Source organism: Pleuronectes platessa, chromosome 22 (assembly GCF_947347685.1).
Source record: "Pleuronectes platessa chromosome 22, fPlePla1.1, whole genome shotgun sequence".
Lineage (NCBI taxonomy): Eukaryota > Metazoa > Chordata > Actinopteri > Pleuronectiformes > Pleuronectidae > Pleuronectes > Pleuronectes platessa.
This window is the reverse complement of record NC_070647.1, coordinates 16192220-16214831: the sequence shown is the minus strand read 5'-3', so window position 1 is coordinate 16214831 and position 22612 is coordinate 16192220. Positions and strand designations below refer to the sequence as shown.

The 22612-nt window shown below is 45.3% G+C and overlaps 2 protein-coding genes across 3 annotated transcripts; one reads left to right on the top strand and one right to left on the bottom strand.

Annotated features, from left to right (window-relative positions):
- The first annotated feature begins 299 nt into the window (after nucleotides 1–299).
- Nucleotides 300–20122, top strand: tulp3 (TUB like protein 3). 2 transcript variants are annotated; one of them, XM_053414825.1, is made up of 12 exons: nucleotides 300–409; nucleotides 7792–7833; nucleotides 9882–9933; nucleotides 13222–13384; nucleotides 13995–14237; nucleotides 16757–16890; nucleotides 16978–17169; nucleotides 17259–17371; nucleotides 17602–17719; nucleotides 17800–17898; nucleotides 17990–18161; nucleotides 18383–20122. In XM_053414825.1, the coding sequence occupies exons 1-12, from the start codon at nucleotides 390–392 to the stop codon at nucleotides 18514–18516; spliced, it is 1482 nt and encodes a 493-aa protein (XP_053270800.1). In that variant the 5' UTR covers nucleotides 300–389; the 3' UTR covers nucleotides 18517–20122. The 2 variants fall into 2 exon arrangements, with proteins under 2 accessions (XP_053270800.1, XP_053270801.1); XM_053414826.1 differs by lacking the exons at nucleotides 300–409; nucleotides 7792–7833; nucleotides 9882–9933 and adding an exon at nucleotides 11259–11511.
- Nucleotides 19986–22463, bottom strand: LOC128428606 (protein mono-ADP-ribosyltransferase TIPARP). Its single transcript, XM_053414824.1, has 5 exons — nucleotides 21658–22463; nucleotides 21423–21582; nucleotides 21162–21349; nucleotides 20795–21064; nucleotides 19986–20711 (listed from the first exon to the last, which is right to left on the bottom strand). Exons 1-5 carry the CDS (start codon nucleotides 22461–22463, stop codon nucleotides 20270–20272), a joined length of 1866 nt encoding a protein of 621 aa, XP_053270799.1. The 3' UTR covers nucleotides 19986–20269.
- Between the last annotated feature and the right edge of the window lie 149 nt (nucleotides 22464–22612).

Sequence of the window (22612 nt, the reverse complement as noted above, 5' to 3'; positions counted from 1 at the left end):
TGTTATGCATGTCAAAATGAAATTTAAAAGCAAACACAGTTGAATAAAATACTTTAGTCATGTTTTCAGAAATCTGATATTTTTGTCGTGATGGCTTAATGGAGGTCCTATAGATATATATAAATATACATATAGAGTGGATGCATATATATATATTTAATAAGATATATTTTCTGTTACAAATGCTTTTCACTTTTCCATCCATCGTCAATTACACTCTCCTCCTCCGCTCAGACACATCCTCCAATCGGCGTCCAGCTAAGATCGCGGGCCGACCAATAGCAGCGGGGCTTCTTGGTGTGCTCGGTAACCAAGGACCGCAGTAACATCAGTCCTCCACAGACCGTGAGCCGCCGCACGAGGATCTTCCTTAGCAACCGTGGACGAACATGAGTTACTACAGCATAAGGTAAAAATAACAATATTCATAAAACACGTTACTTTCCCGTTGCGGGTGTTCAGCTCCGCAAACTGTTGCGTGAGAAGCGAACCTGCGGCTCTTCCGTCTCTTGTTTTTCCTCCCCCCGAGAAACTTCGCTCTCGCCCCGCAACTTTCTCCCCGAGCTCCGCGGCGTCCAGGCGGCTAACGCTAGCTGCTCCTAACGGTAACAAGCTAGCTCCAGCTGGCGGGGAGGAAAACAAGTGACAGCGGCCGCGTGAGGGAGCGGGTTTCTCGGGCTCGACGAGGATAGTTGGTCCCTGGACGCCGAGCTCAGCGGAGGAGTTAACGCCCGTAACATTGCAGCCATTCTCGTGGGGGGGATACTTGCACAATTTTTTTTTAGCAACACAACGGAGAAGAAACATTCAGCTGGAACCACAAAAAGCTAGCACACGTAACCAGGGCGCTAAATGTACTTGTGCTCGAACCTGTGGGAGTTTAGGAACGCACCAAACAGTGGGCAACACCGTGTTGTGCAATTCTGTACAAGACCATCCGTGTTTATTTAACATCTATAGTCTTTGTCATTACAAACAATGCATCGGCGAGCAATTTCCTTACCTATTAACTTCAATAGAATTAGTATACATGCAAATATATGACGTTGCTATTTATTTATATCTGTAGTTTTAAATTGTAAAGCTTTATTCTTGCATTGTTTTCACCTTATTTTTAAATACACTTACATCTGCTGCATCATTCATTTTACAGGCTATGTTAGTCCAATGCACAACTTTGTATAGTTTCAGGTATTAACTTATACTTAAAATATTGTATTGTCAATATCTCCACTATAATTCTTAACAGTGACAGCTTTGAGGTATCTATCTGTCTATCTATCTATCCATCTGTCCATCTATCTATCTATCTATCTATCTATCTATCTATCTATCTATCTATCTATCTATCTATCTACCTTTAAATGACTAGACAACCCCACATCCAAGTGTCATTAAACATGCTACATGATTTGCATCACCGGTTGTGTTATAGTAGCCCGTCCAGTTGCTCCCACGGTGCACCCTTGTGTTTGAATACAGTCAGTGATATGCAAAACACACAAGGCGAAACACAACAAGGTTTGCATGTCATGTTTGAGCACGTCAGTGTGTAGCTTCTCTGTGCCGCGTCAAAGCATTCCTGTATGGTTGTTCATGTCTACACCACCGGAATGAGCCATACGGCCGCAGACGTATACATTCCTGTCATGTGTGCTTTATTTAAAAGTTACACAAAATCTGGTAACGGTTTCGAAATCTTGAAGCAACACATGGCAACTTTTTTACCTTCCAGGTAGCAAAAAACGAGTTTCATGGTCCACCGACTTGGAATATGGAGAGTGTTTCCTCTTCAATTCCCACTCCTTTCCCTGAAGTCTATTCTTGCTTAATGTCACTTTGGTGAGGGGGTGTGATCTCCTGCAAGAAGAGCGTAATTCTGCAACCCCCTGGTTAAAATCTGGAGAATCTCTAAGTGAGCCCATGTGGCTGCAGCTGGATACTATCCAGACACTCACAGCGAGCGAGTGGGTGCGTTGACAGACGCAAAATTGGAAAAATGAAATGAATAAAAATATCTAAGGATGAAATATAGGTGCTATACACGTAGAAGACGCCAACAATGTCAACTTGGAAAGACAAAGAACAAGTTAAAACAAAAGAATCCTGAAGTGGATTCATGTTTGTTCGTACTCTTCTAAATAAGACAACCTCCTACTGTGTTTTGTGTGAAAGGCAAACCCTTGAAAATGTCTTGATTGTCGCAGCGCATCTTTAATTCCACACCACAGTCCCTTCATTTAAAAAAAATCTATAACTCACCACATGCTATTTAAAGATAGTGGTACGACTAAAGCCAGAACTAAATGGGAGCAGGAGCTGGGGATGGAGCTTTGCCCAGAGCTTCATACTTACGGGAATTTAAAGTATGTCCCTTTTACTTAACTTCAATAGCTGCAGTCATATCTGTCAGAGCCAGTGGTATGAAGCTCTTACTGCCAAGACTTCTGTTATATCCCAATGCCTCAAAGATATCCTCAAAATTGAAATAATAAAATATTCACTGAGCAGCTCAAGGACGAATCTTGTTTGCTTCACGGTTTGGAGCACTTGCCTTCCGATTCACCCCAGTGTGTATTTGCGTACTTTTGTATATTTGTGTTTGGTTTTCCCCTCTCTCCTCCTCTTGAGTTTGTATGTAAGGTGCGTGATCACTCCCAGATACAGTCAGCTGTGATAGGGAGTTAGGTGAGGTTGTGCGTGCGTTGTCTGTCTTGTAATTTTTGGGTCTTGGTGATCTTATTGGGTTGTTATTCTTGTTATATTCATATATTTAGTTGCTTTATTTATCATCTTTTTGCATCTCATTTTGGGAAAGTATACGGTCACGTTGTCAGGTACAATGTAGAGTGCGTCAGAGTGCTTCCTGCAGCTTCCCTCTGACATGTACTCGACAGGTCACACAAACAGGTGTTGGACAGAAAGGGTGTTATGTGCTTCTGTGGGTGCACGATGGAAGCTGCGCAATTTCAAACACTGGAGCACAGGTCTGCTTTCATCTGGCAGGGAGATAGAAATCAGAGTAGCTCCCTCCTTTTTCCTCTTACAGTTGCTGTCTGATTATTATTATTTTATAACATCATAGTGGTGATGAAAAGCTATTTTCTTTAGAAGTAACCTCACAAATCAGTAAGTTTGTTGCTTTATCCAGGATTATAAGATAAAAAAACAACTTTTCAGAGCTACCACCATATTTATGTTTCCTCCAGGTTTCTCACTAGCTTTGCGATCTTACCCAAGGAAAAGTCTTGGCCTTGTTACTGTGTCGGTTTGGTAATGTGAGACACAGCCGTGGTCTCATTCCTGATCAGCACACCAGCTGTGATGTACACAGTTTGTGTTGGTTCACAGATGTCTGTCGCAGCGTTTTGTAATGATCAGTCTTGAAAGGCGGTTGAATGAGGTACTCTTCTCTACTCCCTTTAATTCATCTCCCAGCTTTGCATTAATCTCATTCTCTGTTTCTTACAATTTCTCGTTGTAAGAGTGAGAATCTGGAATCTGAATCACTGGAGAATTTTCCAAAGAACGAGAACTTGCGTAACATTTCCTCCCCTTCAATTGAACTGGTGACTGGTGGTCTCTGGCTGACACATCTGAGGAGAGACGGTTTTCACAACAGCATCACAAGTGTAAAGTTGCAAAGACTCCAAACATGAGTGTAGTGTTGAAAGTGGGAGGCTGATATATGTGTCTCCTCCTTTGTGTTGCACTGTTCTAACACATGATGATAACTAACAGTTAACAGCTCCATTACTGTCTGTTACTCACCATAGTGAACACGATTGCGTAAGATTACAACTATAATTTTAGAAAGTTAAAACCATAGACTTTATAAAGAAGGATGATGCGCCTCCACTTCCTCCCACTATGCAGAAATGATGTACAATTATATAGTATATGTACAATCTATGCAGAGTATATTGTTGAACAAGCAAAGAAATGCTACGAATAAGCTTCCCCAACACATATATATATATATATTTATATCAGGGGTTTTGCAGAAATTGTGAGCACAGTTGAAACATGGAGTTGACCAACCAGGGTTTGGCCAAGCTGCATGTGGTGTAGGCCTCCTAAAAAGGAATTGGTATGACATTTAAAATCAGCGAGTCATCTTGTATGAACAGAGTTTCACCATCCTTATAAATCAAGTCAATTAAAACAAATGCTCCTCAAGGTTAGCGCTGGACCTCTGCAGCCTCAAACATTTAGGTTTGTGGTTGAGTTGTGATTTACTGTGGTTGTCCCCTGGATTCCAAACACACAAGGCCCAGCTGGCCCGAGTAACACACTCAGTTTCTCATGTGCTGAGGGACTGGAAGATGAAACATTTATGGTATTTGTAATAAAACTACCACTTGAATAATTCAGCCGTACACACATTTTGTACAGTTTTTGCTGTATGTCCAGGATGAGGTAGAGTTTCTAGCATCATGTCAAGTAGCTGCTTTCACCCGAAGAAGAATCCGTCTGCAAAACAGTTAACGAGCAGCAGCTCTCATTTCTTATCCACCTTAACAAGATGGAGCATCACTGTAGGAAGCGTCATGTGTCTCCCTTGTGCTCCCCAAGAGAAATGGTATTATTACCAGCTCTTGTAGCACATTTCCATCATTTGTTTTGAGCTCAGTAATTACTCCCTCTGGTGAACGACTCCCCTGCTTATCATCCATTGACATATTTGTCATTATCCCTCCGTCTCTCAGGACAAACAAACACAAACACGCTCATCATTTTCCTCAGTGCTCCTCCCCCCCCCCCGCTCTTGCAAATAAGCATAGAAATAAAAACACACGATTGGGAGGCTGTGGTCTCCTAGCAACTAGATGAAGTCCCCCACACTGTCTGTTTTTATACAGGATGATGATCTATAGGCTTATTGTGGGGAATGAAGACTGGAATATTTTTTCTCAAGTGCTGACAGACAATACCGAGCGACGTAGTGATGTTAAGGGGACATTTGGGTTATTTAAAGATCTATAAATTCCCACTATTGCATGTGTCACCGAGATGCCAGACAGGGCAACAGGCAGTGTCTTCCTTTATGAGTCAGAGGAAATGACGGATTGCTGAGTGATTTGGAAAGTTGTCGAAAGTAGTGAAATACAGGAACTTTGATGTAGAAATACTTCCAGCTTTCTGTCAAACAGTTACACATTTTCCAGAGATGTTCCCGCCTGCCCCCTGCTGCCACCTGTCCTGTCGGTTCATATAACTTTGGGGAAGTTCGTCGAACATTCCCACTTTGCTCTGTTAATGTTGATGAGGTGATATGTCATGATTTAAGCCCGTCACTGTCATACCTATCCCCAGCTGAATCCCTGTGCCTGGCCTGAAGTGTGAAGTCATGGTAACAACAGCTCCAACCCTCCCAGCCTCAGTCTGCCTCCACACTGGGAGATGTTACTCCCCTCGGTGGGACACAGCTACTCTATCGCGGTGACATAACAGCAGAGCTCTTGGTGCCTGCAGGGCTTACCGCTGGGCACGATTGCACAGTAGCTCTTGTGTAACTCCAAATTAATATTTTTACAACAGTTGAGATAGGACAGCCCCAGGACTTTAAACTCCTGCACCCGCATCCATGGACATCTTAAAGAATGAGGGATCTCAGCCTGTCTACAGTCGCTGGTCATACAGGTAGCTGCACACATCCCACTCTGCTGCTGCCCTCGGAAGACTCACAGTTTGTTTGTTCGAGCTGGACTCGTACATCAACACAGACACAGATTTTGGCGTCAGTCGTCCAAGCTGTATTTCAGGGTTTAGAATTGCAGAGCAGCCTCTGCCAGGACGGAGGTTAGAGCCGTTGTAATGTTTCCTCCAGTCACGCTGGAGCTAGGATTCCCAGCTGGATGGTCGACCTGCAGTCAAAGATCTGCCTCTTGCTCATGTTTCCGCCACCACGTCTTTACTTATTCAGAGTATCAGGCTGTGACTGTGTGTGCTGTAACCAGAGTCCAGACCATTTGTGCGTGTGTCTACTCCAACTTGTTTCTTATATGGCGTTTTAAGTGCCACACTCACAACACTTAAAACAAGCGTAACTAGATGCCACTGATTTCTAAAACAGCTGAATTTGTTTCTGACTATTAAATGCGTCTCTTTGTCGAGGCTCCGTGATGTCTAGATGCTTTCGTAATCACAGTATCGATACTACTCTTGTACTGTTTTTGGACAAGAACTCAAGAAAATATCCGGAAGATTGGTTCACATATGACAAGTTCACAGGAAAGTGGAGTGGCGCCTGGGTAGAGCACACAGGAGGCAGGACATGAATTATAATTTCTGTCCCGGAAGCTTGAATCTTCACGTCTTTCCAACTTGATGTCTTTGTCTGAAATCATTGCATTTGTAAATCAACCACTTCATGTCTTCCTCAAGCATCTACTGGTCTTTAACTATTATGTGGGAGGACACAGTGATGCTGAGGAAAGGGATTAAGACACACCATCATCAGATCCTTGCTCCACACCTCTAGAAGCTGCTCCACAGCTAAATCCAGAAGTTTTGAAGGAGCAGCGGCATAATTATTTATGATTCAGCTTCACAGTGACCTTGTTGTGATGGTGAAGTTATGTGTTATGTATTATGCGTGTCTGAACAGAGACATAGAGCAAAACCTGCGCTCCCTGACCATAAACTATCATTATAGCTGCAGATGCTGCTCAGTGGTAAACCCACTTATATGCTCACTCAATTTCACACAAGCAATTTATTGCCCTATGTGAGCTCTAACCAGCACGAGCCACCAGAGACTGCCTGTCCACAGACCTACTCTGTGCCCGTCCTCCTTTCATGCATGTCATTCTGGTATAATTTGGTATAATTTCTCTTTGTGCTCACTGTGCTCTCAGCCACAGGCAATGAAGCACTTCATCTTATCAGCTCTCATCTAATCCTGCACGCTCTCCAAGTTGGAATAGCCTGTGGCAGAAATTAATTCAACTTTCATTCAACTTTCACATTTTCTTTTTGAAGTAGGCAAAGTGGAAGGCTTTTAATTAAAATTGACAACAGACAAATTGGACCTTACTCCAATTATAAGATCCCCCTGGTTAATGCCAAGCACATTTTCATTTAAATAGCTTTGATATTGTCTTCTGGAAATAAGTCAGTGATCAACTTGTCCCCTCTGAACCAATGGTGCATCAAAATCACATAAGTCCCGAGTATTAGTATTTAGGTGTGCAGCAGAAAAACGATTACACGCCTTGGTACAGCCGCTGCCTCCTCCTCTGTCACTCAGTGAATCCTTACAGCACAGTGCTAAGGCGTCCAGTTACGATGGAGCTGCACTGAACTGGCTGCAGGTTTTTTAATCAATGCTGGTGGAGGCGAGCTGTGGACGGAGCCGGAATCCCCATGGTTACCTTGGTCTGACACACAAGGAAGGGACAACAGCGGCGTGTCCCTCTCTTGTCACCAAAGCTGTGACGAACTGATGAAACATTGATCACTCACAGCTGTGATGAGGCACCAAGTGTGTCTGTGTGTGTGTGTGTGTCCGAGGGGGGGGGGGGGGTTGTCTTGTCACCCAGCAGATTAACGTCTTAATGATAAACCCTGAGGGATCATGTCTTTTTATTTTACCCGACACCTGCTCAACAATTATCCTCTGAATTCATTATCAATATCTGTCCACTTAATTAAAGCCTCTGCTTGTAGTCAATTAACAAATTAATAATCCCATACAGGATGATTGGATTAGTCGATTTTATTTAATTTGTGTCACTCTCTTATTTCCGACATGTCCGGTGCTTGGTGCCAAATTGCCAAATGTTCCAGACCCTCCAGCTCTGCCAGCTTCTCCTCAAACGCAACAACAAGGTAAACAGCAACACACACACACACACACACCCCACAACACACACACACCCTGCAACACACACTCACACAACAAGCATCTCTTGTTACACCTGTGAGTTGAATTACTCGAAGATTACCGACAGACCTATGAATGGATTTCCAATTACAGATCATCATTAAATGACCATCAACTTTGGTGCATGGTCGATTAGAGTACGAGGGAAGATCTGCGAAAAGCATCCATGACGCAGATACCAAATTAATCTTTTCATAGTTTCTATTTCCTTTTCCTTGATAAGATGAGTCACTAGTTTTGATTCCTCTTTTGCCTGGAAACAAACTAAGTGGCAGGTTCTTTATCTGGTTAGACATCCCTGAATCACACTGTTCAGACAAAGAGAGAACATTATCATTACAACAGAGAGATCGTGTTTGAGGTAGAAAACATCGGGTCGGATACGCAGTTGAAAAGACGTCACTAATATGTGTTCGTAATAATGAAGAAAATATGAGAGCAGATATTTTTAGCTGACTGATAAATGACATTGAATAACTAATAATTATAGCTCACTAACTATTTAATAACTTTAAACCGTATTACCAGCCGACAGCAGGATGTGAGAGGGTGCAGATATTCTGATAAGTCCTTCCCTCTGATGCCACATTTGCATCTTTGCCACCATGAACTTGTAGAACTCCTGTTACACACAATCTTGTGCTGTGTGTTGACACAATGCTAATGACTTCACACGATGCTCATCAAGCCTGGCAGCACCAGGTAAATCTCTTTGTTTACCAGAGTGCAAACATGGATTACTATTGTCGAGGTTTAGTTGTTGTGAACTTTTTATTAGCTGACTTATCTGGCTGTCATGTGTTGTCACCCACTGTGAATCACGAGCTATCCACAGGTTTTACCCACTGTTCACTTCTCATACACACTCACTGGCTCAGTGTTAATACCGAATTGATTCATAAATGATTGTGTGACAGTAGGAAGAGCTCATCAACAGCTTCCTCTGTGTCCACGTGTGTTTGTCACCCAAATGTCCTACTTCCTCTGGTCCTCAGCCCTTGATTGTGTTCAGTGTTCTCAATTAGAGTGGAACAGGATTATTAAGGCACAAATGAGTTTCCGGCACTCGAACACCTTTTGTCATTCACCTACTGTCCTCCGGAGATGAGCTGTGGTGTGACACGTCAGCGAGCATCGGGCTTGAGATCCTTAAGTAGCTTGTGTGTCATCACGTATACACACTAGACCTTCAGAGAGGATGCGAGAGCGACTGAGAGACACGGAGGAATGAGTCAAACATTTGATGAGCTTATGGGGGAGATAACGCTTCTCTTCTTCCCCTTAATCCCCTTCTATCAAAAAACCTTTCGTGGCAAGCAGAACATGTAATACCTAGAGATTCACTCGACTGGGTAAGATGAGAGATATGAGAAATGGAGTTGGTGACCTTGCCCACAGAGGAAGACAGCAGAGAGATGGTGTATGTCTCTGACTCAGACGCTGACAGTACAGACTCCTGCTGTTGCCCTTTTCTCTCCTCCATGTAGCTAAGCAACATGGACCCAGTCCCTTCAGATAGGTGTCCAGGGTAAACGCCCAGAGGACCCGGAGTGCGAGGCATTCTCTCAGCTGGAGATTTGTCCTTCTCTTTCTTCCTTGTACAAACTCGCTTTCTTCCGTTTTTTTTCCTCTATGAGCGAGCGGTGCCTCGTTACAGCTACAGTCTCAGAAGGTCAAAGATTTCCCTGTCATATTATTTTAAGTTTAAGTCCATATAGGGTCAACATTTTGTGGTTCTGACCAAACTGTAAGCTACAAGTCTTTAATTCTCTTTCCATTACTGCATTTTCCTTTTAAAACTGCTGCTACTGTGATGAAAAGAAACGCCTTGAACAGTTTGTTTGATTAGATATCAGGTCTTTATTGCTTTATATTAATGAAGCAGCAGTGATGCCCTCTACTGGTCAGAGCAGGGAACATCTAAATCCAATGTAAATGCCTTGTGAAATGTGAAATCTCTGATTCCTTACGATGTTTCTCCTTCTCTCTGCAGCGGCATCGAAGATGACAGCGCCAGTCTTATGCAGCAGAAGCTTGAAAAACAGGTAGGAAGCTTCTGTTGTTTGCTTCTTTTCATTTATCTAAAAAGGAAGTGGTGTCTCCAATGTCGTGCAGATCCCTGCTGTTATCACTACTCACGCTAAGATGACTGTTTTAGGCTGAGGGCAAACATCGACCTTATGAGCTCCAGCTAAGATTTTGTGTAATACTGGTAAATGAAAGGGCGGAGGAGGCCTTGTGTTCTGCTCCTTTTGTCACCGAGGGGTGCCAGCTGTTGGCAGGAGCAGCTTCAACATCATGCAGTGGCGTGCAGTTTGCTGATTAGTGTTTTTCACCTGCACAGTCACTTGGAATTTTAATGCTCATACTGACTCCTCAACCCTGAACCGCTCCCTGTTGTCGCTCGTTACAAAAATACAAAGTGCCTCACGAAATGCAAGGGAAGGAAAACAAGAGAAAACACAGATAAGGAAGATTGAATGAAAGAAAAACAAACTTCCATTATAACCAGTTATAAATCAGTTTTGAAGCAAAGATTTTAACCAGTCACCTCCCAGTTACAGGCCTTGATTTAGGCACTGCTAGCAAGTGTTGGTAGGAAGATCTTATATTATGGCCTATGGTGCATATGAGGCAGCAGCTCTCTAATATAACTGGTCCTTAGACCGTGCTGAGCAGTAAAAGTTATCAAATGGATTTTAAACGGAACGGAAATGAGCATCGGAGAGAAATGTGCCCTCTGTTCTTGTTGTTGGTTAAAACGCGAGCGGCAGCTGAAGCAGAGACACTGAAGATTGTCTGGTTCATGACGAGACGTAGCACATTTGTTCCCCTTTCATCCTTTCTCTCCTCTCGAACGCTCTGCGAGACGCTTTATCCCCGAACGTCGCTGCAGAGCGGCGGCGTTGCACTTTGATTTGAGCTTGAAGCCGCTCGGCGCTATCTCTAACGTCAGGCGGAGAGAAACAGGAGAGCCAGACTGGTGAGTTCAAAGTGAGGAGGATTTACTGCGGGGCGCCTGTTTGTGCGTGCTGCAGCCCCAACAGCCTCACTTGAGTCTTTTGTCCTTACATAACTCACGAGGACAAACACACATGCAATCGTGTCCAGAGGGGAGATCATAGAAACATTTCCCCTATGTTTGCACTCACTTTAGCATTTTCCCCACCTTGATTCAAAGAGCCAAATGAAAATCATTCAGATATTAAATCCAGGATGATTGTGACTGAGCGTATATCTCACTCCGAGCGCGCTTCACAGCCTCCCTCTCTCCCTCTCTCTTTCTCTGTCTCTCTCTCTCCTTTTGGAGTGCTAATGACCACTGATTCAGTCAGCAACAAACACACACACACAGCCACACACACACACAGACACACACACTCCAGCGCTCAGTATTTGGATGAGAGACAGAGCAGTTTTCCTTCCAGAGGAGCCTGTTGGTTTATTGATCCTCCAGCTCAGCCCCAGAGAAGGAATGAGCGACAGGAAGAGAAAGTCCTGCTCAGGAGAAACGCTGCTGTTGGGACTAAGCTGTATCTGAGCTCCAGACCAACAGGACCTGTGATGTTATTTCTGTAGAGAAACTTTTGCCCCACGCTTGTTACAGGATGTCAATGGAACGGGTTTGTAACTTTTTCATCTGTCTCCAGATAAGATTGTTCCAGTTATATCCAGCAAAGCAACTTTAACTTTCAACTTTTCTGTGTATGATGTGCGTGCCCTCATTGTTTTTTCTTCTCCTCCCTATGTAATTGTTATCAGATTGTTTGAAAGGGCACACATGATTATACAGTATGTTTCAAGTCGCCATCTCTGTTCCCATGTTTTGCCAGACAAAGGAAAGACTGTAAAAGCCTGAGTGAAGTCACATCCTGGGCTGAGTCTTTACACAAGAAGGAATAATTACAATAGATTGGCTCAAAATAGTTCACTGTGAAGGAAGAGAGAACAAACTGGTCAAACTTTGATTGTGGGTAGAATAAGTTCAGGGTAGGGCTTGGTGATATGGTCAAACATGAGAAGTATATAATACAAATGTCTTTATCAGTCAATATCGCTTTTTTAACTTTTAGGAAAGATTTTTGCTCCTGAGTGAAGGTTATGGTTTTAAGTTCTTGACAATACTTGATTAACAGAGCACTATACATAAGCATTGTATCAGCTATATTGGACTTTTGTTATATTGCCACTGATGACAATTATATTGCGATAATTATTGATATTGTTTTATTACTCAGTGTGCAGCTAATCTCAGTTTTTATATAAATAAACTTGTTGTGATTTCAGTTAGCTGAATCTATAATGATTATAAAACTGTAAATGTTTAAATACTCAATGTGCATCAAAACATTTGCAGGGAGATGTGGAACTCATGAGGTTCACCCCTAGCCTTTCTTTTTCCCCCAGATCACCATTTAATAATTATAAAAATCCCGCTTCATGTTTTATTCATTTGCTGAAAGCGAGTTTGCAAATCCTGTGTCTTTTGAAGTGAAAGATGAAGGTCTGGATTGTACCGCTCCGACACAGCTCGCCCATTAAATGACTATTTTCCACATTTGCAACACTTCCCCACACGTGTAATCATATTAAATAAGGTTTTTCACAGATGAGTGGTAACTGTGTGGTTGTAAAGTGTGGGGGGGGGGGGGGGGGGGGGGGAGAAACAGCGAGACCGACCCTGAGCTCTGGCACAATGACCGCTGAGTTATGAAAGATTTTTAGTCCCGACAAATATGAGACAAGGCCTCCCGGTGTCTTCCAGCTCACTGAACAGCATCACCAAACAGGACTCATCGTTGTGCCTTTGACTCGCCAATTAACGCGCTTGCGTAATCCATCGGCTGCTCTGACCGCAGAGGCCGGGGCGCAGGGTTGAGCGGATACAACATGAAGTCATTATACGTTTATATCACAGGAGCCAAAGGAGCATGTCAATTCGGTTTAGTCACTAAGCTGAGAAGGAAGAGGGAGATGTCACAGTTTGAAGATCCTGAGACTATATCTTCATGTGATGGACGAGCAAACAACACCGATGAGACTCTGCATCCATTACTTTGGCCTTTGTTTGATGGCTTCATTTCCATATCAAATGATTTAACAGCTAAAGAAGCTTTTTGTTACTTTACATTAAAACCTCCCTTGGTTTAAATTAACTTTTAAATGACATAAACAAGTGGAGCGAAGCCGGAACGGAGGAGAGAAGGTTGTGGAGTGGAGACGTCAGCCTCCTGTAATGTTAACTAGAGGACTGTATAACATTTTCTGAAGTTTCACGCACCTTTGCCCCCCCCCCCCCCCCCCCCCCCCCCCCCCCCCTGTTTGGTCAACAGAGGGCACTGTTGGAACAGAAGCAGCGGAGGAAGCGTCAGGAGCCGCTCATGGTCCAGCCCAACACGGAGGCCTGGCCCCGGCGCTCCAGGACGCGGCGCGGGGAGGAGCAGGCGCCACTGGTGGAGTTCCAACCCAGTATCGTAAACAACGTCAACATGGATGGTGAGGGGGAAACAACTCATCATCAAACCCCCCCCACCCCCCTTGCTGTTACTTTAATGTTGCATTAAAAACTTTGATGAAGGATATTTCTTCATTATTTTGTGTAAAAAATGTTTTGTGTTTGTGGTCAACATCCAATTTCTACGCTACATTACATGAACTCTTCCACTGTGTCCTGTTCACTGATCTCCGTGTGGAGCGCTCTGCTTGAGGAGTAAAACACTCCATCCTTTATTTTCCCCCAAGCTGGAAGTCTTTGCCCGCTGCCAGACTACCAGATTACTTAGAAGGGTTAGTTTGTGTGATCAAGCAGCGACAATATTGTGTTGACTGCCGCTCCGCCTCACAGCGTGATGCAGAAAATACATGAAGGTCAGTGCTGTGCTTCACAACATGAGGAAAACAATTTTTTTTTAATCTTGGCTGAGATTACTGCGTTCACTGCAGTGTAGTTTGGCAGATTTGATAAATCGATTAATTTATATCTATCTTAAATGTTATTTGATGGTCGGTCTAGTCGTCCATGTTTATTTACAGTCTATGGTTCTTTGTTATTACCAGAACAACTTATGTTAAATCCACCTGACTTTCAGCTGGTTTCTCTCACTAGGTATTGATGGCCCAGCTGCCTTCATGAGCTCAGAACTCCCTGATCTCGGAACCAGAATCCAGATCCTCTCGCCGAGCCAAACCCAGAACAAGTCCCAGTCCCAGCCTCAGTCCCAGTCTGAGTCTCCGTTCCAGCTTCAATCCCAGCCTCAGTCTCCTGCTTGTGAGGAGCCCGAGAGCGACAGAGACACTGAGACGCTGCTCGAGCCCAAGACGGACATCCACGAGTTACTGCAGAAACAAGGTGAGTCCCGACAGACACGTTTGACAAGAGAGATATCACCCATATTAGAAAAACAGCTGTCTAGTTGTTGTTTTTGGAACAAAGAACCAAAATGTTTGAATTAATAAATAACTTCCTAAACCTAGATAATCTGTCAAAAAAAGTTATGTACCGGAGAGCAGAGACTCAAAATCCACAACACATGATCTTTTCTTGTAGAATGAAGTTGTGGACTGACTCCAAAAACAGCACAACAGTCAAAAAGAGTTATAAACATCCTGGTTGGTTTTGGTTCGAGTCCCTGTTGGTGATTGGCCGATCCTGCGTCTTGTCGGATGACGCCGTGATGTGTCGCTGCAAAAGTTGAATTGGATTCAAGTTGTTGGCAGCATGGTGCAGAGCTGCTTTGTTGCTGCTCTACTTCCTGGTCTCATTCCCAGTTTGAGTAAACAATGTTAGACAGATCAACACAAGCTCAGTGTGACATGAGGTGGAAGAAGTGAAGCTCAAATGTAAACAACACTGAAGAGAGGAGAGAGGATGTTCCTCAGATCAGGATGAGCTGTCGTCTTAATGAGTGTGTGAATCCACTCTTAGTTAAAGTGATCACAGTCACGGATCAGGAGCTCAGACTCTGAAGCTTCTCCTGCTGCTGTGAAGAGCAGAGATACAGACGCTGGTGGGACTGACAGTGACGCAGTGAGAAATGGGTCATTTAATAATAGGGCAGAGCATTGTTCCCACTGCCGTCTATCTATGGAACCAGTGCAGCTTCTGCCAGCCACACTCACGCCACCAGCTGCCAGGGCTGCATTTATACTTTTATTTTGTATCCACTTTCCCCTGTAGACAAAATAAAGTTAGTCTTTTTGACATCTCGACTTTCATTACACAAGAATCTGGCTGCCTCAGTCTGAGCTCCAGTAGAAGATGTGATTGTCCGTCTCATTGATGGAAGGGCTCATTGTTAGTGTCCTGTTAAAGACAGGAAGACGTCCTCTATCTTTAGCTTCCAGTCTTTGCTTATTATCCACCGCCTGAGGACAAGGAGGAAATAGGTGATAGCTCATTCAGTCAAAGTCTCTATTTTTGTCCATGATGTATGAATTTTAATTTTCTGCCCTGTGCAAACTTTTCTCTAGACGATTTTGTTCAGCAGGATGTTGGTTGAAGGTTGTGAGTCCGCTCTGACGTTTCCAGATGGTTGATTTCATGAGCCACCGACTCACACAACTTTGTTTGGTATTTTAATTGGAGCCCTGTTGTCACCGTGGGTCTCAATCTGTGTTTGTAATGACTCGCTCTGTGTCTCAGGGAAAGTTGCACATCCACGGTTCAGCTACTGTAAAAACACCAGAAACGAACCTGCCATCGTGTTATTAAACAGAGATAAATAACACTTTTAACACTCGCCTTCTACAAAACAGCATCAGCCAATTCAAAGCCGGACCTCATTAGAATCTGCTGAAGACCCAGGAGGAGATGGTCAGAAGTGTCTGAGGTCTGAGAGCAAGTAGAAAGTGTCCAGTGTGTGTGAAGATGGCTCCATGTAATTAGTCCAACTCTAACATACTCTATAGATGTGTCATCATTTCTGGTCGAGCTTTTGATTCACACGTTACATTTAATCACAAACGTCAACACATCAGAAACAGTTTCCTCTGCTCACCGAGATGTTTCAGACGGAACCGCAGCTGCAGCCAGGAGCCGCGACCCGGCGGATAAATCCAATTATCAGAGCAGAGACAGATGTCTCAAGAAGTCTAGATCGGCTGCAGTCATCAGGCCCATTCTCACATCTTCACGACCGTGTGGCCGCACCGAGCCGTCTCTGTGGAGAACACGCAGCCCCACGGAGGAACGTGGGCCTTCATCCTCCAACATGAAACCCAGAAACTGACTAATAGAAAGATTCATCCACTGTGACAGGTGCAGCTTCAGTAGAGACTTGATAACTGTTGGTTGGATGAGCAAACTGAATTATCGTGTTGTTCTGTCTGATAATAAGATATTTGGAGATGACTCGGTTGGATTCACTTATTTCTTCCATTTTCTTCCTTTGCTGCATCAGATTTGAAGTCAGTCTCCTCCATGTGGAAGAAAAACCCTCAGAGAAATGCAAAGTCTTCATTTCCAAAAATATATAACTTACGTCAAGAAAATATAGAAACATTTAACGTGAAATATGAATATAAACAAATAGTTTTTAACCCTAACCCCGTATTTTTTATTCTGTAAAGCTCACTTTGTCCAATTCCAGCCGATATATATAACTATTCAAAGGTGAGTGAGTGTAACTGTGTAATCCATTAGTCCCTGCCTCAACTGTTGCTCAGTTCTTGAGAAATGTACAAACCAAAACATTTAAAAATACACCTGAGGGATAATTTTGTACCAAAAGTAAAGAAACCCTCTTTCACTCTTCTGTAGTTCAGGATTTGAACCTCTGGGACTTATCTTCTTTCTTCTGTCTTGTTTGAATAAACATCCAAAGCAGGAAAACGATGAACAATTTCATTTTGCCTCCTCTTCCTCACCAGGCCTCTGTGGCAGCATGAACTTCGATGAATCCAGTGAAAACGAGGAGGACACGGAGGAAGAGCGGACTCGTTCCCTGTCGCCTCACGCAGACTCCACCAGGCCTGAGTCTGCTGCCAGCGGCAAAGACGTGTCAGTGAGTCACCGACCAGCCTCAGGACATAGACCACATAATCCCAATCCCAGCCGAGTGACTCAAATGTCCGTGTGTCCCTCTCCCCAGGAGGTCGTGACCCCAGGATCCCCCACACCGGACAGCTCTCTGATCGACGTGGCGAATCTGGAGGAGTTCGTCGTCCGTCCGGCTCCACGCGGCATCACGGTGAAGTGTCGAATCTCCCGGGACAAGAAGGGCATGGACCGCGGCCTGTACCCCACCTACTTCATGCACATGGAGCGAGAGGACGGCAAGAAGGTGAGAGAGGGCCGTGCTATTCTGAGAATTCATTAAAGCCCTGTTGGACTTTTCAGAGACATGTGGAGACATTTATCGTCTTTTTCCAGGTGTTCCTGTTGGCAGGCAGGAAGAGGAAGAAGAGCAAGACGTCCAACTACCTTATTTCAGTGGACGCCACCGACCTGTCACGTGAGGGAGAGAGCTTCATCGGTAAACTGAGGTAAAACCACAATCTCCTCTCGGATCCGCCTGCTTCTCAATAGCATTCCTGAATTTAAATGTGAAAGGTCAAGGTCAAATCCTCCTAATCCTCCTGAAAAGCTTTTTGGGGACGTGCTTGGCAATGGAATTTTGTGCTTATGGTATAAAATCAACTTTAACAAGTGTGTGACAAATAGCTGAGCTCACCAGGACCATGACCAAAGGTTCTATCCATGCAAACCACTACAGGTCCAACCTCATGGGAACCAAATTCACCGTGTACGACAACGGCACCAACCCCTGCAAGAACCCCGGGGCTCTGCTGGAGGAGAGCAACACAAGACAGGAACTGGCCGCCATCTGCTACGTGAGTGACAGACCAGTAACAACCAGTGTGTCTCCTGTTCATTCCTTATATGAACCGGAACTCTCTGTGCCGTTTGGCAGGAAACCAACGTACTGGGATTCAAAGGACCACGGAAAATGACCGTGGTCATCCCGGGCATGAACATGAACTTCGAGCGAGTCCCCGTGAGACCTCAGAGTGTAAGTGTGACGGCTCCTTTCATTTCAAACTTGTGTTATTTAGCACAAACCTGTTGTGTAGCTTGTGAGAGCGGATGTGTTTGTGTGACAGGAGCAGGAGAGCCTCCTCAGCAGGTGGAACAGCCACTCACTGGACAACCTGATCGAGCTGCACAACAAGGCCCCGGTGTGGAACGACGACACCCAGTCCTACGTGCTCAACTTCCACGGCCGCGTCACTCAAGCCTCCGTCAAGAACTTTCAGATAGTTCACGACAACGACCGTGAGTACACATCCGTCCTGATCATCTTGATTTCCCCTCTGTCTTTTATTGTTTCGTTTTTTTGTTGATTAAATAAATCAGACGTATTTAGGGAACTAATATCTACGAGTGAGTTCAAACTCTTGGACATTTCATATCATATATTCTCTGTATACTTTCACATATTTCCATCAGTACTCAGTGTATGATCGAGTCTGTTTCCCCCCCCCCCCCCCAAACAGCCGACTACATCGTGATGCAGTTTGGCCGAGTGGCCGAGGACATCTTCACTCTGGACTACAACTATCCCATGTGCGCCCTCCAAGCCTTCGCCATCGGCCTGTCGAGCTTTGACAGCAAGTTGGCCTGCGAATGAGCCGCCGGCTTTTTACTTGCACGCACACGCCCCCCCTCTGCCGCCTGTGTCCTCAGATCTCCTCTCAGGAGGCCCCCCCCCGGCAGCACCACTGTCACATGGGTGTCACCGGGAGTCGCACGGATGAAAAGAGAAAAACAGTGATGAGAGTGAAAAGACGACGTTGGTCACGTGTCGGTGAATCCGACGACTCTCCTGGTTCCTGTTTTTACAGTTTGTTCCATGATCAGTTTTTACCCGTTGTGTACTGTAAGTGTGTACAAATACACGTGTGTACAAAGTGAAAGGGAAACACACTCACACGGCTCTTATCTGTGCTGGAGACAGGAGCTCTTGTTAGACACTCAAACATCCGACCCTGTGTGAGGACGTGTGTATTAATCCTGTCTTTTCTGTCGTGTCCACTCGTCTGGCACCACCTGCTGGCCAAACCTTATATCTGTCAGTAACAAGTTGTTTTTCATCCATCCTTCTTTTTCCTCTGTTTCGACTCTAGTTTGGTTTTTAACCTCGTTCCCTCGTGTCTGTGTGATTTCTCCCTCCTTCCCTTAGAGCTCAGTCTAACCTCCTTCCTTTGTTCTGGTGTCGTCCTCCCTCTGATTGGTTCCCGTGTGGAAAGTGCATTATTCAGGACAGACCTGTTCTTTTTGAAAGTGTAATTTTTTTAATCATGTGACTGTGTTACTTTTTTTCCTTTTTGTCTTAAAGATGATTTGTATCATGGTAAAAAAAAACTAACTAAAACAAACGCAGCATTGCACATTGAGAGAGAATCTGTAAATACAAGACAATGTAATATCTTCTTTTTTGATTTCTTCTTTCACGTCTTAAAATGGTTAAGGCCATTTCAATGGAATTTTGAAATTACAGATTTAAGTTAATCGCTGATAGATCATATATTCATGGTTACACACAAATTATTTAACCAAGATTTCACTTTAAAACGACATCGACAGTCGACTGAAGATTAAAGTGACGTTTTGTTGAGTTGAAGTCGTAGAACGTTTGTTTAAAGTCTAAATCTCGTCTGTTTCAACCTCTTTTTTGAATTAAGAGTCGGGAATTAAAGGGACAGTTTAGTTTATGAGGCTTTACATCATCATCGAACGTCACCAGTACTTTGATTTAAAGTACTGTACGTCTGTGAAGGACCCGTGGAAACAGAACTGTGTATAACGCAGTTACTTTTAATTCAGTTTTCATCTGGATCCTTAATTGATGGTTTTAAAGGAATTAAAGATATTTAAAAAAATAACTCTGCCAGCAGTTTATAGAAAATCGTGTTTTGTATCTAAAAATGTTGGTTTGAAGACAGAATCAAGATTTATAGAAGATATTTTGAAATACTTTTAAAAGAAGAGACTCTATTTGAAACTAACACACTATCAGGTATGTTTGTATTTTAACAGATGGAAAATATGACACTAAAAACTTCATGTAAACACAGTGAAACACGAATGTATCCGGTGAACTGTTTATTTTCATAAACGGGACAGATGTCAATTAGAAAACATCTCCAAGTAGAAAAAACAAAAGTGCTTATTTCAACAAACGTTTAAATAAAAATGTTTTAAATGACCAAAATAAAAGACATTTTGAGAAAGTGCTTCACATGTTTTTTGAATGCATTTTTTAACATTTTAGCTTTGAGGTAGAACTTCATTGCTCATAATCTACGTTTTGTTCATTTTAACGAGAGCAAACTGAACTTCAAGTACATCTGAACGCTTGTGAACTCTCTTCCTCTTCCTCCTCACATGGGGACGTCTTGGGGGACGTCTTGGTACTTGATCAGGTAGTATGGGTAACACTGGCAGCTGTCAAACACCACAAACAGGGAGGGGTTGTCCTTGTTGTCCACGCAGGTGTCGTAGCGGAGGTGCTTGGTCCCGGGGCTGAGCGGCGGCGGGCGGCGGTAGTTGCTCCTCCCCACACTCGCCTTCCCCACCAGCACTTTGGCCAGGAACATGTGGCGGACCTGGCTGGGTCCCGCCTTGGCCGAATAGCCGTGTGACAAGGTGGCGGTTGTGGCAAAGTAGGAGCCGCAGCCGTAGGTCGTCCCGTTGACGCCGGACACGCGGGGGTCGAAGTTGTTGCGGCAGATGTCTTCGGCGGCGTCCCTGGTTGTGCCGTGGAAGAGGTGTCTCTCCAGGGGCTCTGTGGACGTGTGCTGCTTCTGCATGTCCGTCTTGTGCCTGCGGAGGACACGTTCCACAGCTCTTGTCTGAAGACATATTTAAATCTACCGTGAAACAGTCGTGTTCACTGTCGGATTTACCTTTGGTACTTGTCCCAGTGCAGGAGGTTCTGGACCTGCTGGATGCTGACCACCTCCACCTTGCTCTCCAACAGGCTCCGGTAGAAGAAGTTGCAGACCTTGTGGTGGGTCTGCGTCCCCGCCGGGACGTCTACCAGGCTGTACTCCTCCTCCGGGGCCAGACACCACACCGGAGGATACCAGGAGCTGAACTCCTCCAGGGGGTCCACGCTGAAGTTGGCCCCGAGCAGATCACCAGCAGGCCTGGTGGGCTTGAGCAGGATTCCCGTCCTGATGTGTGGGAAGAAGAGGAAGGAAGGATGTTAACGTGATGAAGAGGAACCTGCAGGTTCGAGTGTGTGGCCGTGTGAAGCTCCAGGATATTAACTGCAGGTACGGCTGCATGGACTCCGGGGAGCGGAACACCGGCCGGCAGCGGACTTCTCTCTGCAGCCCGGTGGAGACATGGGTCTGGGTCATGGTGGTGAAGTCCAGATTGTACTCCTGCAGGCCCATGAAGAAGGAGCACTCGGGCTCCATCTCCGCCATCGTCTTCATCAGCAGCTCGGACACGTCCTGCAGGGAGACGAACCAATCGGTGAACAGGAGGCACCGAAACACAAAGTTACAGTAAAAGAAGAACATGAACCTTTTTGTATTCTTCCCAGCCGCTGTCGTTCAACCAGTAGATCTTCCATCTGCTGGGGAAGTAGGGGTTCCTGTCGGAGTTGGAGAGACGTCTCACTCCTCCGTACCTCGACAGCTCGTCCAGCTCCATCGATTCAAAGAACACGGTGCAGCTCACGTGTCTGCAGGGGGTAAAAGCACCAGAAGACTCAAACTCAAACTTTTGGATTCAGGGAGACGGCGGCGCTCCGACTCACCCGTCGATGGACACCACCTCCTGGGCGGCGTCGCAGTAGCTCCGCTCCAGCAGCACCTGGAAGCGAGGCGAGATGCTGACCCACGTGTCGGTGAGCGAGCACAACAGCTGCCAGTGGTAGGGGAACGGCGTGTGGTGCTTCCTGCACCTCCCCCCCGCAAGACACAGGCCTAAGAGGAACCTGTCGCAGATGTCCACGTCCGAGGAGCTCCTGGTGTGGAAAGGACAGGGGGCGGGGGGTCTGGGCGGGGCCGGCGGCCTGGTGGGGGGTGCGGGGGTTGGGGTCCGGATGACGGCCAATTTCCTGGTCTTGGCGCCGGGCTGGCGGGGGGGCTGGAGTTGGGAGATGATGAGCGGCAGTGGGACGATGAGGGAGGTGGTCGGGTTCGGGGGGGTCATCTGAGGTGGGCATGGGGACAGATGGGTGCCGGTTTGGGAGAAGGTGAGCAGGGCGCTGGGGGGGCACTGGGAGGCGTCACACTGCTGCTGGGTCATGACAGAAATCGCTGAGGACCAGGCGGCGATGGAGGCGCCCTCGCTTCTCCTGGAGGAGGCGTCCCCCCCCCGGTCGGAGGTCACCGGGGTCAAGCGGACGCCCACGCTGTAGGCGTTGGCGCTCCAGGTGACGTGGACGCGCTGGGACCTCACGGCGTCCCACACCGGGAGGCTGGTGTCGGTGTCGGGGGGGATCTCCAGCAGGAGGAGGGACGGGCTCAGCAGCGTGACCCGGGACGAGTTGGACGGGGGCGGGACGACGTCGGACGCCATGTTTCTCTTCACGCCTCGGCCGGATGAGACGTCAGCCATCTTGAATTTCCTAAATGAGAAAACTCAGAAGATCATAGAGGAAAATAAACTGAATTAAAAATCAACTGAATTACATGTTTGACTATTAAACAGATTATAAATGCATTAAAAACATTTAAAATCCACAGTACAGAATTAAGCTAATGTTA